Source organism: Hylobates moloch, unplaced genomic scaffold (assembly GCF_009828535.3).
Source record: "Hylobates moloch isolate HMO894 unplaced genomic scaffold, HMol_V3 SCAFFOLD_15, whole genome shotgun sequence".
In the NCBI taxonomy this organism is placed as follows: domain Eukaryota; kingdom Metazoa; phylum Chordata; class Mammalia; order Primates; family Hylobatidae; genus Hylobates; species Hylobates moloch.
In genome coordinates this window covers 76,577,966-76,593,909 of record NW_026652290.1, presented here as the reverse complement: position 1 = coordinate 76,593,909, position 15,944 = coordinate 76,577,966, and the positions used below count along the sequence as shown (strand labels likewise).

At 34.8% G+C, this 15,944-nt stretch overlaps 1 protein-coding gene across 5 annotated transcripts in view; it reads left to right on the top strand.

Annotated features, from left to right (window-relative positions):
- FOXN2 (forkhead box N2) overlaps positions 1-15,497 on the top strand; it is a 65,581-nt gene extending 50,084 nt beyond the window's left edge. For all 5 annotated transcript variants that reach the window (XM_058428486.1, XM_032177172.2, XM_058428485.1 and 2 more), the window contains 2 exons: positions 9,558-9,626; positions 11,160-15,497. In XM_058428486.1, coding sequence (XP_058284469.1) covers positions 9,558-9,626; positions 11,160-11,683 — 593 coding nt within the window. In that variant the 3' untranslated portion in view covers positions 11,684-15,497. The remainder of the gene's footprint in view (positions 1-9,557; positions 9,627-11,159) is intronic.
- The last annotated feature ends 447 nt before the right edge of the window (positions 15,498-15,944 follow it).

Below are 15,944 nucleotides of genomic sequence, written 5' to 3'. Positions count from 1 at the left end.
TTGTGATACAATTGCCTATAGTATTCAGTACAGTAACATGGTGTACAGATCTGTAGCTCAGGAGCAATCCTAGGTGTGTAGTAGGCTATACCATTTAGGTTTAAGCATACTCTATGATGTTCACACAATGACAAAATCACCTAACAGTATATTTTTCAGAACATATTCCCATCATTAAACAAAGCATGACTGCATTTTTATTTTATTTATTTGTTTTATTTTTAAGAGATGGTGTCTTGCCATGTTGCCCACACTGGTCTTGAATGTCTGGGCTCAAGTGATCTCCTACCTCAGCCTCCTGAGTAGGTGGGACTACAGGCTCACATGACTGTATTTTAAATCATAAAAAATTCAGATAAAAATTTGGGATGTTTTGTTGTTGCTGTTTAACGTTTTTCTATTTTAAAAAAGTATTATATATTTATTATAGGAAATTTGGGCAATAAAAACATTTATCAGAGAGAAAGTAAAGTCATTTATCCCATTGTTAATATTTTGTTTATTTTTATTTATTTATTTATTTTTTTTGAGACAGGTTCTCACCCTGTCATCCAGGCCAGAGGGCAGTGGCACAGTCATGACTCACCACAACCTCAAAATCCTGGGCTCAAGCCATCTTCCCACCTTAGCCTCCCAAGTATCTAGGACTACAGGTGCCATCACACCTGACTAATTTTATTGTTAACATTTTGATATAATTCCTTTGGGGTTTTTTTAATGCCACATATGTAAATAGATACACTTGCATGCATGTATGTACAGGGACACATAGATAAACACACACATACTTTTTCTCCAGATACTAGATTGACACTGTGTATACAGTTTTATATCCCTTTTCCATTTATTTTTATGGGTATTTTTCATTGAAAATAGGATTGAATTTTTTAGTAATATCAGTAGAGTTAATACCTTTTCAGGTCTATCTTAGACTAGAATAGGGGTTGGCAAACTATGGCCCATGGCCATATCTGGCCTGACATCTGTTTTTGGGTGTCCCGTGCGCTAAGGATGGTTTTACATTTGTAAAATGGTTGGAGAAAACAAAATCAAATAACAATAACATTTCAAGACTGTGAAAATTCGTTGCAACAGCAGAGTTAAGTAGTTGAAACAGAGACCTACATATTATATCCTGGGTTTTGCCTCTTAGCATGCAAAGCCTAAAATATTTACCTTCTGACCCTTTACTGAAGAAGTTTGTCATCCCTTGAATTAGAATATGCTTGAAGATATTTCTCCTGTAGGTTATTTAATCTGAAGAACTTTAATTTTAAAAGGTAATAAGTTGACTTTTTAAAAGCATATCAAAATTCTGAATTAGTGGGTTTTTTTCTTCTTGTAGGTTAGTAGTATATTAAAATCAGTTTTTCTAGTGTTGCTTTGGAGCCTAGAGACATTTTCATAACCTTTAAAAATAGAAAATTTCAGATGAAAACCTTTCTGTGTATCAGAAATATTTTGGGTCTTTGGAACTATACTAAACTGAGCCTCAGAAGCAGTGTGCTGATATCTTTAAAAATAAAGGAGGAAAAAAATATGAAAAAGTTCTAGAGAACCCTGCAAAGAAGTTAAATGGATAGGGGATCTCTTTCAAATAATGTTCTGTGTTAACATAAGACAAATATCCATGTTCCTGTTACCTACATCAGTAAATGTGGTTTCTCTTTACATTTAGCTATTGCCAAAACGCCTTTATCTTTGTATTGCCTCAATAAAGTCTGACACTTATTCTCTAAGGCTCAGTTCGTATACATATTTTGAGAACATTTTCTTTGTGAATTCCGGAGTCTACTTAAAATCTTTTCTTGCCCTTGTTCTATTCTATCCAAATTATTTCTTTCTTTGGGGAACAGACATTTCCACAAGTTTTTGCTGCTAGTTTCAGCTGCATGTTTTTCATTAGTAGGGCACAGGTACTTCTTCGTCTAATGACTTATACATATTATGCATCATCTGTCTAGTGCTACCAGCACCTTACCTCCATTCCTGTATGCATGAGTCTTAGGCCTATTCCTCTAGTAATAATTAACTTAGTGGGGAGGTCGTTGGCATTCTAGGTTAAAACAAATGCATATCTGTCCTGGAATATAATACAAAATTCTCCATGAATTTTAAGGGAAGAAAACATAAAACCTCACAAAAATTTAGGAAATTTTATTTTTGAACTTGGTTGTTTTGGGGTATATTTCTGAGGAAATTTTCTCTTGCCTCTTTATATTATTTCTAGAGAGAAGTTTAAAAAACACCAAGTGACATTCATTACAACTAATACTGTTGAGCCACACTCCTTGTGCCAGACACTGTTGGAGGTTCCTTGGGATATGCATAAATGAGAGACCCAGGCCCTGCTCTTAGAAAATATATACTTTGGCTGGGCATAGTGGCTCACGCCTATAATCCCAGCACTTTGGGAGGCCAAGGTAGGTGGATCACATGAGATCAAGAGCACGAGACCAGCCTGGCTAACATGGTGAAACCCCATCTCTACTAAAAATACAAAAATCAGCTGGGTATGTGGTGGCACATGCCTGTAATCCCAGCTACTTGGGAGGCTGAGGCAGGAGAATCACTTGAACTCGGGAGGTGGAGATTGCAGTGAGCTGAGATCGCACCACTGCACTCCAGCCTAGGCGACAGAGTGAGACTCCAAAAAAAAAAAAAAGGTGGAGAACACCTGATTATCAACGATTTGTCCAAGGTACAACCTCAGACTTTGTGGAACAAAAGTTCTCCCTGGCAGAGAGAATCGTAACAATAGAGAAAGATGTCTGGCAGTTGCTAGGAATCTGTCTGGCACGTTGATATAGACCAGGTAGATGCGGTCATTTGCGTGAGCAAGGCAAATGTAGCAGAAGTTTAAGAGCTTATTTAGCATAAGGACTTTCAACATCCTCCTCTGCCTACAACAATTAATAAGCCTTAAGTTGCTTACTTGATGCTTTGCATGCATTATATAATTTAATCCTTAAAACAACCCTCTGAGGTATTGCTGCCCCTCTTTTACAAATAAGCAAACTGAAGTTTGGGGAGATGAAGTAACTTCTCAAGGTCACACAACTAGTAAGTGGCAAAGAAGGATTCAGATTGAATAATTCTAATTTCAAAGCCTGACTCCTACTAGATAAGTGGCACTGGGAGACCTGCTGAAGAACTTTAAATAGTGAAGTGACATTGTCAGTTTTATGTTTTATAAAGATCACTTAGGTATTATCATTGGCCTCCAATATTAAAACTTATATATTCATCTAACACTTCATAGAATCATCTTTACTGATCATTATGTTACAGCTACCTTTAGACACGGAAAACTAAGGGGAGAGATTAGGCTTAGAACTCCAGAAACTGCTATCAGCCTAAACAGCTGCAGCAGTGTGTTTGTTGTCTCTTGATCAACTTACAATGACTTAATTTTATGTGACAATATCAGTGTTATGGCATTGTATAATAGATAGCAGGAGACACAGGCTTCTCATACTGAGATAGCAGAACAAAATTTTTTTTGATCAATAGTTTGGTGTGTATTTAGAGTAAATTCACCTGTTTAAAAATATTACTGAGCTGTTCTAGACACCAAGGTACATCAGTGAACAAAGCAGACAAAAATGGAACTCACATTCCAGTTATTAAATTTTAGTAGTTATACTAACTGCTAAAAGCAGCTGGTATACTACAAACAGATATAAAATTAAGATAGTTGATGGTAATGTTAGGGCTACATGTAAATCTAAGATTTGTGTCTTACTGAAATGAAACTAAACCAGTGGTCCAGACAGCTTAAAGTGTTGGTAATTTATTGAAACTATTCTTCTACTTCAGAGAATTACAAGAGACAGCTTCTCCATCTGGATGCTCTGCAAATGTTTATATTAGTTTTGATAGAGACAATAAATCCTTTTGTAGTTACTACAAAGCTTATACCATTTGAATTATTTCTATAGTTCTCATATCATTCCTTACACAAATGGACTGAGAATCAAACAACAGAAATATACTCGACTTATAACCTTACTCTCATATGGCTAAAACTAGTGTCTTTGAATTGTTTTTAATTATTTTTAATAATTTCCCACCATCAAGGTTAAGGAAATAAAAACCAACAGGCACAAATTAACAGGTTTTTAAAATTGTTGTTCATTTTTTGTTTTTTGAAACAGAGTCTGTCACCCAGGCTGGAAGTGCAGTGGCACGATCTCCGCTCACTGTAACCTCCACCTCCTGGGTTCAAGTGATTCTCCTGCCTCAGCCTCCCAAGTAGCTGGGATTACAGACGCGTACGACCTCACCCAGCTAATTTTTGTATTTTTAGTAGAGATGGGGTTTCACCATATTGGCCAGGCTGGTCTCGAACTCCTGAGCTCAAGTGATCCACCCACCTTGGCCTCCCAAAGTGCTGGGATTACAGGCGTGAGCCACCACACTTAGCCAAATTCACGGTTTTGACACGGTTTTGTTTGAACCAGTTATGAAATCAGTAGCATGTTTGAAACTATCAAATTTTGGTTCCTTATGAACTGGATATGTTAGATAATATAGCTAATAGTGTTATTGTTTTTAAAAACAGGGCCACCTTTAAAATAGCATAAAGTACTTTATCAATGAAAAAATACCATTATGAAGTGTTTTCAAATGTGACAATAAACAAATGAGTCTTCAGTTTACATTTAATAGCAAAATTGGCTGAACGCGGTGGTTCATGCTTGTAATCCCAGCACTTTGGGAGGCCGAGACGGATCCCTCAGGAGTTCAAGACCAGCCTGAGCAACATGGTGAAACCCCATCTCTACCAAAAATATGAAAATTAGCTGGGCGTGGTGGTGCACACCTTTGTTTCCAGCTACACGAGAGGCTGAGGTGGGCAGATCACTTGAACCTGGGAGGTGGAAGTTGCAGTGAGCCATGATTGCACCATTGCACTCCAGCTTGGACAACAGAGTGAGACCCTGTTGATAAATAACGAACCAATCAACAAAAATAGATTGGGTACTATAATTAAAAATTGTAAGTTCTACCCAGAGAATTTATATTGGTTTTGTTCCACGAAGTTCAAGATTGTACCTTGGACAAATCATTGATAATCAGGTGTTCTCAATTATGATGGTGTTTTGGGTCATTCATTGCTTATTTTTAATGTTGAAGTTAAACTTTTTTTCACAGTTAATTGGCAAGGCATTGCAGGAAGCATACTAATAAATGTTTTAAACAAATAAGATACCAGCAAAATCCTTTTGCAAAGAAGTGTTTGGTTTCACAAAGTTAATTTCATGTTGGAGAATTCAAATTAATTTGGCTGTAATAAGTTATCTACAATAAATAAATCTAAGGAGTATTTTTCCTACCATTCTACTTTATAGAAACAGTACTTAATTTTGTTATCACTTTACAATATTTAGAAATGGTGTTCATGTAGCTTTCTTATGTTATCAGGATAAGCCTCTTATCAGTTTTAGGTGTTGTGTTTCAAAATAATGTTCCTTGAATCATAATGGATGTTTGTTAAAAGAAGTCAAGTTAGGCCAGGTGAGGGGCTCACGCCTGTAATCCCAGCACTTTGGGAGGCCACGGTGGGTGGATCATCTGAGGTCAGGAGTTCGAGACCAGCCTGACCAACATGATGAAACCCCATCTCTACTAAAAATACAAAAATTAGCTGGGTGTGGTGGCAAGTGCCCGTAATCCCAGCTACTCAGGAGGATGAGGCAGTAGAATCACTTGAACCCAGGAGGCCGAGGTTGCAGTAAGCCGAGATGGCGCCATTGCACTCCAGCCTGGACGACAAGCGTGAAACTCCATCTCAAAAAAAAGAAGTCAAGTTAGAGATATACTAATTTTTTAGTAAGTAGAATTTATAGGTGCTTCATTTATAAGACAAAGTTTCTGTAATTGGTTTCTCATTATAATGCATTTCCTTGTTAGATTATTTTACCATCACCTTCCTCTTTAATAAAATTGGAAACAAGGTAGATCCTTTTTATTAAAAAGAAAAATTAGGCTGGGCACAGTGGCTCACACCTGTAATCCCAGCACTTTGGGAGCCTGAGGCGGGAGGATCACTTGAGCTCAGGCAACACAGTAAAACCATATCTTTACAAAAAATAAAAATAAAAATTAGCCAGGTGTGGTGGTACATGCCTGTGGTCGCAGCTACTTGGGAAGCTAAGGTGGAAGGATCATTTGAGCCCGGGAGGTTGAGGCTACAGTGAGCCATAATTGTGCCACTACACTCCAGCCTGGGTGACAGAGGGAGACCTTGTGTCTCAAAAAAAGAAAAGAAAAAAGAAAAATTAGTTTATGGAGAAGTAATCTCTCTGTTGGGGCGTTTGCATAATGCCATGCAAGTTGTGCCCTCTGCAAGTCCACCTGGCTTAAGGCCGTGAGTGGGGCCTGAAATTCAGCCCACATTCCATTCTTCTAGCTGTGTGCCTTGAATAGGGAACCATTCACCTGGAGGAAGATTTACGTTTTTTCCAACTCACACAGAGACACAATATGGGCTAGCGGCTGCATCTTTTCTTCAGACGTGTTAGAATACTGAACTCAAAAAGAATTGTCTCAGGCTTCATCCTAAAAGACAGGAATTGGAGAGGTCATTGTTTTTGCTAGCCTCTTGGATGTGGCATGTGGGCATCATTGATTCAAATCCTTTGTACTTGCTTTTCTTTCTGCCCAATACTTTTTTCCCTCAGATATCATTCTTTCCCTCCCTGAGGTCTTTGTCCAACTGTAGCCTACCTTCTCCTTCAGGATTTCTCTGACCTCTATATTTAAAATCGTAACCACTTTACCCAACACTCTATTTCCCTTTCCTCTTAATTTTTTAAAATTTCTTGGCCATTTGTATGTCTTCTTTTGAGCAATGTCTGTTCTGATCATTTGCCCATTTTTAAATTAGAGGATTTTGGTTTGTTTGTTTGTTTTCCTGTTGAGATGCTTGAGTTCCTTTTATATTGTAGATGTTAATCCCCTGTCAGTTGAGTAGTTTGCATATATTTTATTCCATTCTGTAGGTTGTCGTTTCACTTGATTGTTTCTTTGCTGTGCAGAAGCTTTTTAGTTTGATATAATTCTGTTTATTTTTGCTTTTGTTACCTATGTTTTTGAGGTCTCATTCATAAAATCTTTTCCCAGACCAATGTCCTGAAGTGTTTCATCCTTGTTTTCTCCTGGTAGTTTTATTGTTTCAGTTCTTACATTTAGGTCTTTGATCCATTTTGAGCTGATTTTTGTATAGGATGAGAAGTGGGAGTCTCGTTTCATTCTTCTGCCTGTAGATATGTATCCAATTTCCTTTGTATCATTTATTGAAGAAACTGTCTTTCCCCCAGTTAGTGTTCTTGGCATCTTTGTCAAAAATCAGTCCGCTGGGGCGAGTGCGGTGGCTCATGCCTGTAATCTCAGGACTTTGCGAGGCTGAGGCAAGCAGATCACTTGAGGCCAGGAGTTTGAGACCAGCCTGGCCGACATGGTGAAATTCCATCTCTACTAAAACACAAAAATTAGCCGAGTGTGGTGGCACGCCTCTGTAATCCTAGCTGTTCAGGAGGCTGAGCACAAGAATCGCTTGAACCTGAGAGATGGAGGTTGCAGTGACCCAAGAAAACTCTGCCCTCCAGCCTGGGTGACAGAGCAAGACTGTCTCCAAAAAAAAAAAAAAAAAAAATTAAAAAAAAGTTGGCTGTAAATATGTGAATTAATGTCCAGGTTCTCTATTCTGTTCCATTGGTCTATGTGTCTTATTTTTATGCCAGTACCTTGCTTTTTTGTTTACTACAACTTTGTAGTATATTTTGAGGTCTGTTCATATTTTGCCTCCAGTTTTGTTCTTTTTGCTCAAGATCGTTTTGCCTATTTGGGGTCTTTTGTAGTCCATACAACTTTCAGGATTATTTTATATTTCTGTGAAGGATATCATTGGTATTTTGATAGAATTTATAGATTGCTTTGGGGGTAGTATTGTCATTTTAACAATACTAATTTTTCCTATCCATGAGTATGGGATGTCTATTTGTATTGTCTTCAACTTTTTTGTAGGTATTTTAATTTTATTTTTTGTAGCTATTGTGAATGAGATTGCCATCTTGATTTCTTTTTCAGCTAGTTTGTTGTTTTGTGTATAGAGATATTACTGACTTTGTGTATTAATTTTGTATCTTGCAACTTTACTGACTTTATCAGTTCTAAGAGTTTTTTGGTAGAATCTTTAGTTTTTTCTATATATAAGATCCTATTGTCTGCAAACAGGGACATTTGACTTCCTCTCTTCCAACATGGATGCCTTTTATTTCTTTCTCTTACCTAATTGCTCTGGCTAGGGCTTCCAGTACTATGTTGACTAAGAGTGGTGAGAGTGAGCATCCTTTTCTTGTTTCAGTTGTTAGAGGAAACGCTTTCAGCTTTTCCCCATTCAGTAAGATATTAGCTGTGGATCATGAGGTCACATTTTACTTGGGGAAAAAGAGGTATAGTATTATGTGCTGTCTCATAGCGGCCAACATCTGATTTGCTTAATCCTGTTAGTGTTATCAATAACAATAGCATTTCCTACCTTAAGAGAGTTTATGGTCTAGTTGGAGAGAAAACAAGTCAGTATCTTCATGGCTTTATTATCTACAATAACTTTTAAATTAGACATTGAAAGTAAATAGGAAATCTTTATGGTAATAAAAATTTCCACTTTTCAGATATAGATTAGAAATTTCACGTCTGAGTCTTAACTTTAAATGTCTTTTTGTAAGCTAAAATTTATAAACATTTTCTAACTTTTCTAATTATTAATGGTGTAATTTAGATTATACCATTTTGCTTTTCTTTAGTTATTCAGACTAATATATCACCAAGATGAAGAACTTAACAGCAGTAAATATAAGTAGGTATGAGAGCATAACTTTATCTGTTGTAGAACCTGCTGATTTTGCCAGTCTTTTAAAGCCCATTTTTAATGGAGTATCCATTTGACTTCATGAATATTATATAAATTGGTCTTACTTGTAACCCTAACCCTAACCCTAATCATGACTAAAAACAATACTAATTCTTTTTGTTTCTGCATAATTATTCACTTAGCATTTATAGGTTTACATGACCTAGACTGACGAATTGCATATTTTTATCTCCTGCAACTGGCATGTAATTAACATAGTACTTCATAACTGCAGATATGCATAGGTAATGATAGTATTCAAGTAAAAATGCAAAAAAAAAAAGAGTAACGATGTACATTCTTAGCTAATTTAGTCTGTTTAAGGGGAACCCTTACTGAAATACAGTTTAAGTTTTTGTTTTCATTGTGAATAATTAAAGAAGAGAACTTGCATTATTTCTGATACCTCTCCATCTCTTTTATACAATATTGTTCACAAAACTGTTTCGTGATTTTAAGTGAACAAAATCAGACTTCAGAATAATATATAATATCTCATTTTTGTTTAATGTGTGTTTATGCTTTCTTAGAATATACACCAAAATTGTAACACTGGTTATCTTCGGGGGCCTGCAAATACTTACAATAGCCTCTCCTTTATAAAGAACATTAATATTATTATTTTTTCCCTTTTCAGAATCTGATATCGATGCTGCTGCTGCAATGATGCTTTTAAATACTTCTATAGAACAAGGAATTTTAGAATGTAAGTAATCATGCCTTTTTTAAAAAAAAATTTTAGTGCCTTTTCACATTTAAACTAGACTACAAAATAACTATTACAGACAAAATTACTTCTTTCCAACCAAATTGTATTTTGATCTGAGTAACTCAGTTTCTGTTTTATTATACTTTCATTAATTTATGTGAGCAATTGAGAGATTGAAGTTAATGCTGTGATTTTTCTTACATTGACCAAGAAATGAAGAAAAATGTATTTAGAAAATGAGCTCGAAGAGCTAAAAGTAAAAATGAAAACTATAAACAAGAAAATATAGTAAGTAAAGTATATTTATGAACTTGGACTAGGAAAAGCTTTCTTTAAGATACAAAATGCAAAATCCATAAAGAAAAAAATGGGTAAATTTAATAAAACATCAAAATTTTAGCATTCTGGTCAGGCATGGTGGCTCACGTCTGTAATCCTAGCACTTTTGGGAGGACAAGGCAGGTGGATCACTTGAGACCAGGAGTTCTAGACCAGCCTGGGCAACATGGCAAAACTCCATCTCTACAAGAAATACAAAAATTAGCCAGATGTGGTGGTGCATGCCTGTAGTCCCAGCTACTCAGGAGGCTGAGATGGGAGAATTGCTTGAACCTGGGAGGTAGAGGTTGCAGTGAGCCATGAGCATGCCACTGCACTCCAGCCTGAGTGACAGAGTGAGACTCTGTCTCCAAAAAAAAAGCATTCTGACAATAAAATGTATCTAAGAAAAGTGACATAAAATGCTGGAGGCATGTTTTTTCCATATATAACAAAGGATTAGTGTCAAGTGTATACATAAAAGGATTCTACAAGTGAGAAATAAAACAGTTCAACCAAAAAGTCAGCAAAATATATGACTAGGTGGATCTTAGAAGAGGAAATGTATGTGGGCAATACACATGTGAAAAGATGTGCAACTTCTCTAGAAATTCGGGAAACACAAAATGAAATAATATTGAGGTAACTTTTTCGTCCATAAAATTGTAAAAAATTTAAGTAATTGAGAATGGTGTTAAGTAGGGAATAAGTTTTGTCATACACTGTTGGGAGTAAATTGGTACAACCATTTTGGAGGGCAATTTGAGAATACCAATTATAATTTTAAATGTATATATCCCTTAGCAATTTTTTTATATCTCTTTTTAAAAATTACTTGCATATATTCAAGAAAAGCCATCCAGAAGGATTTGTATTGCAGCATGATTTATACTAATGAAAAATTGGAAACAGCCTAAATATTAACACGAAAGTGATTAGCTAAACAGTGGTACATTCATATTGAGGCATTCTTTGTAAGCAATTCAAAATAGTTATATATTCTATACAAAAGTCAAGACCCTGTTAAATGGTTTTTAAATGTTTCAAATTAATGCTTGCAAAATGATGTGATCTGGGTAAAAAAATAAAAAATCTACAAAGCATCATGAATCTAAAACATTTGCTGCTCAAGAGTAATGTAGTAGTTTAAAATTGGTCTGTTTTTGCAACCAAACACATTTGACCTATTGATGGAACTTTTATTTTCCACAGGTGAGAAGCCTCTTCCTCTTAAAACAGCATTGCAAAAAAAGAGGAGTTACGGCAATGCATTTCATCATCCCAGTGCTGTGCGATTACAAGAGAGTGATTCTTTAGCCACCAGCATTGATCCAAAAGAAGATCACAATTACAGTGCAAGTAGCATGGCAGCACAGCGTTGTGCATCCAGGTCTAGCGTGTCTTCCCTGTCTTCTGTGGATGAGGTATATGAATTTATTCCAAAGAATAGCCATGTGGGAAGTGATGGCAGTGAAGGATTTCACAGTGAAGAAGATACAGACGTTGATTATGAAGATGATCCTCTTGGAGACAGTGGCTATGCATCACAGCCTTGTGCAAAAATCTCTGAAAAAGGGCAGTCAGGCAAAAAGATGCGAAAACAGACGTGTCGAGAAATTGATGAGGAGCTCAAAGAGGCAGCTGGATCTCTGCTCCACCTTGCTGGAATTCGTACATGTTTAGGTTCCCTAGTAAGTACTGCAAAGACACAAAATCAAAAGCAACGGAAAAAATAGAAATACTTAAAGTGTGGCAATACTCTTTCACTTAATTCTTTACAAGGGATATCAAAGCCATAATGGACTTCATTAGTTTTAGGGTAGGGAAAGGATACTAATTACTTATTTCTTTAAAAACATTTTTGGTTTTTAAAATTTTTATTAAACAATTGCTGTTAGGATCATGCCTGATCAGAAATACATGATGTGAAGTCCTAAAAGCATAATTTTTGTGATAAATGTGTCCAAGATTTGAAAATTTTTATATAAGAAAATCCCCAGCCTCTGTCTTAAACTTGTGGGACAAAAATCCTTTCTTCTGTTAATATGTCAGAATGTAAGATTTGGCAACTCTATAAATTTTTTTCATTTTCTTTTCCAATCTGTAACTATAGTTACTGAACCAGCTAAAAATTTTGCTGATGTATTTTTCATATACTTCTCTCCTGACACACAATCCGGTAACATAAGATTGAAATTTTTTTACTTTGTCTTAATTTGTTTTTAATTTTTTTTGTTGTTGTCGTGTGAGCAAAGACAAACATAAATTGAAAAACACCCTGATGTTTAGAAAGTTTCTTTTGGTTACATAGGTAGAGAATACAACAAAGAGTTCTAAGATTTAGAAAAGACAATTTTGTGGTGTCATTTCATTCAAGAACACTCCCAATTCCTATTAGAATGGTAGCTTTGAAGTGTTTTTACTTCACAGATACTGCATAGCATTTATTGGGGCCTTTTATTCTTTCCCAAAGTGCTTTGCAAACATTAAGTTTTAGCCACTGGCTGCCTTTGTTGAGTATAAGTTATCCAGTGAGAGGATATAGCCAATTAAGTGTGTTATGGAGTACACCCATTTTGACACACTTGTAATAGATCTTTCATTTGCCTGCCACATGTACTGTATTCTGAGAATCTTATAATAGGAATGGAGTGAAATGAAACATTTTGAGTACTGATTGCATGTTATCATAAATAAAGTAGGTCATTTAGGAAAAAACTTCTGTCCAAGCTTTGTATGAATTAAATTTATAAGTATACCAAATTAAATCAATAGATTTAATGCAATTTTACAGACAAAATACCTTCATGAATTTTAAAATTCATATAAAATTTGATCTTATGCAATACACCCTTTAGAGGAGGCCGTGTAATAACCTATAGTGCCATTGATCCATGAGAAAAAAGATTTTCTGGTACTACTCCAAAAGTGCTTTGACTAAGTATCTTAACTATTTGAACAGTCTGCTTATATGAGACAGTTTTCATAGTATCATTTGTATAATTTGATTAGATTATTCAGAAAAAACAGGATGCTGAACTAAACTTATTTATTGTATCTTTTTTTACAGTGGTGGAAGCAACTTTCTAAAAGTTCAGTCTTATGCTACATCCTAAGTCATAGACAATGACCTTGTTTTCATTATTCTGATAGATTGTATACATATGTACACATACATACACACACATGCACAGTCAGGGTCATGATGTTGATTTGCTTTCAGCTGTTTCTATGACTATAAAGCATTTTTTAAGATACAAATATTTTAACTTTTAATTTTTATTTTGGCAAAACTCAAATGAGAAAAATGATCTTTAAAAACTTTTTTTTTTCAATTGACAAGACTTTAAGTCAGGGATAACAGTATTAATGTTCTCTGTTCTGTTTCCATGTTAAATTTAATTTAACCTGGATAGCCACATTAATGAATTGGTGCTGTCAAAATATAGTAATTTTTAAATTTGTTAATAATGAAAACTCTTAAATATGCAGGATGAGATATTTGGGTTTTTTCTTTAGATCGATCACATCTACAGAAAATGGCTAAACCAAGTTAACTTTTATTATAGACAGTGAATAAAACACCAAAAACCCCAAAATGCTTTAACCACAGTATAAATAATAAAGAGATTATACACATCATTTTAATAACTGTTTTTAAGTTATTTACCATAGCCTCTGGATAGACCTTAGGAACAGTGTTTCAGTGATCTGGCACCGATTTATTTTGCTGATGTATTTTTCATATACTTCTCTCCTGAGAAGTATATGAAATTCTGTATCACAAATGTGCTACCTAGTTTCTGTCCATTAGATAATTACTCTTTATAAGAAAAGGAAAGTGATCTAAGAGAAGCAGAGTTAGTTCCAACTCTAATGGGGATCTCCAAAGTTATTTTGTCTTGATGTATGTTAACAGTAATTCTTCACATCTTTTGATTTTTCTCTTCCTTTTTATTCACTCTTCCCATGAATTTAAATGTTTAAGTTATATTCATCACTAGCAAGGATGATAAACCCTTGTGCACTGAAAGCTAACAGGGAGAGGTTACACAATATTTTACAGTTTCTTAAACATAATTTAATGTATCACCTTCCACTTGCTAATATACCAAGTCAGTTATTTTCAAGGGGAAGAACCTTTTAAATTATGGTCCTCCAATTACTACTTCCATTGAGATTATGCTCTCATTCCTCAGGTGTTTTGAGAAACATGACTAATAACCACACAATTAAGTAGAGTCATTCCAAGTCCTATGGCCTGGAAATTGTATTCCCTATAATATACAAATTTTCCTGTAATAAAGTCAACTTAGAAACTCCAAGGAGGTTACATGTTTTCCAACATATCCTAAAACTGTGATATAAGCTAACATATAATTTGCCTTATGTCAAAAGAGTATATTTTGTTGCAGCTGATTCCAGTTTATAATAGATCCCTAGTAAAAAGCTTTGATTCAACACAATTGTTCATCTTCACATCCCAGACAGAATCAGCGTTTCTTGAATATATATTTTTGAAGTTTTTTTGTGCAATATATTACTAAATCAGTTATTATTTTACTTTTGAAATTCAGAGAAAGAAAACAGATTACCTGAATTCATGGAAAAGGTAGATCACCTCCCTTTTTCCATCTTCAAGCCTTTCCTGTCCTCATAGCCAGCATGACTTCTTTTAACTTGGATTCCTTTGTATATAGTAAAGTTTAGTATATATATTTTTTTCTTTTGCTACTTTCTGAGGCATTATGTAAAGGGCTCATACTAGATGTTTGGTTAAATATACTTTAGCACAAAGTCAAACTAGAGAATGTGTTAAGGAGGGAATGTATGTGTTTTGGTAGACCAGGAGGCCTTTCCCAGCAATTTAAGCAACAGATGTGAATACTTCACAAAGCTGTAAAGACCATTGTCTTAAATGCTACAACAACTTAACACCCTTTTGTGAAGATCATAGCATTTATCTAAGAAACTTTGAGGCTTTCTGGTTTACATATATCTTACAGGTGTTTTTTTTTTTTTAGTTGAAATGTGTAAGCTTTGATTTAAACCAAGTTTACTTCAGTATGTTAATGATGTAGTAAAAATATTTATTGAAAGGCGAATTCGAGTATTTTAATGTTATACCTGCCATTTTTTTTCTTAAAGCATATTCTTTGCATCTAACTGCCAGTGCCATAGTCAAAACTTATTTTTTAAATCGTTGTACATTTCTTATTAAACTAAGTGCTTAAAGTATTATGTTGCCATCATATAGTGTATGAAAATGTATAATTGCCAATTGATTGTAACTATTATTTATTTTGAAATGAAAGTGTAAGAATGCTTTCTGATTCAACAAATTTGTTATCAAACTGTTTCCTTATCCTCTTCTGATGTAGCATAAAAATTGTCCCGGTTTGAGTTATAACTGCCAGTAGATGACCAGTCACAAGTGAACCACTTCTCAGTTGCCAGTCTTGGCTCATATTAAAAACAACTTACAAATACTTAGTTTTTGTATCTAATCTCTGATTATTAAAATGTTTATAAAGTTTATTTTTACCAAAGAGATGCAATTCATTATGAGAAAGTATTGCATAATAAATTTTGTTTTATAACATTTTTTGTGCTTTCTCTGATCTGTTGTAGGATAGGGTGGGACAGGAGAAGGGTGGTAGGGCAAATGTGATGGCTTATACTTCTACACACACTTTCCATTCAAATTGGAGTCAAGGAAATGAAAAATACAGTGTAATTTCAAAAATTTTTTTAAAGTATTTTTTATGGTTTTTAGATGTTATTGAAAGCTAAAACGACATTAAATTACTATCTTCCTAAAGTTAAACTTCTTTTCCTATTAATTTACATATATCTGAAATATTTTGAAATATAACTGGGAAAAATGCAGTAGAATATGAAACCAGCCTGGCCAACATGATGAAACCCCGTCTCTACAAAAATACGAAAATTAGCCAGGTATAGTGGCGAACGCCAGTAATCCCATCTACCCAGGAG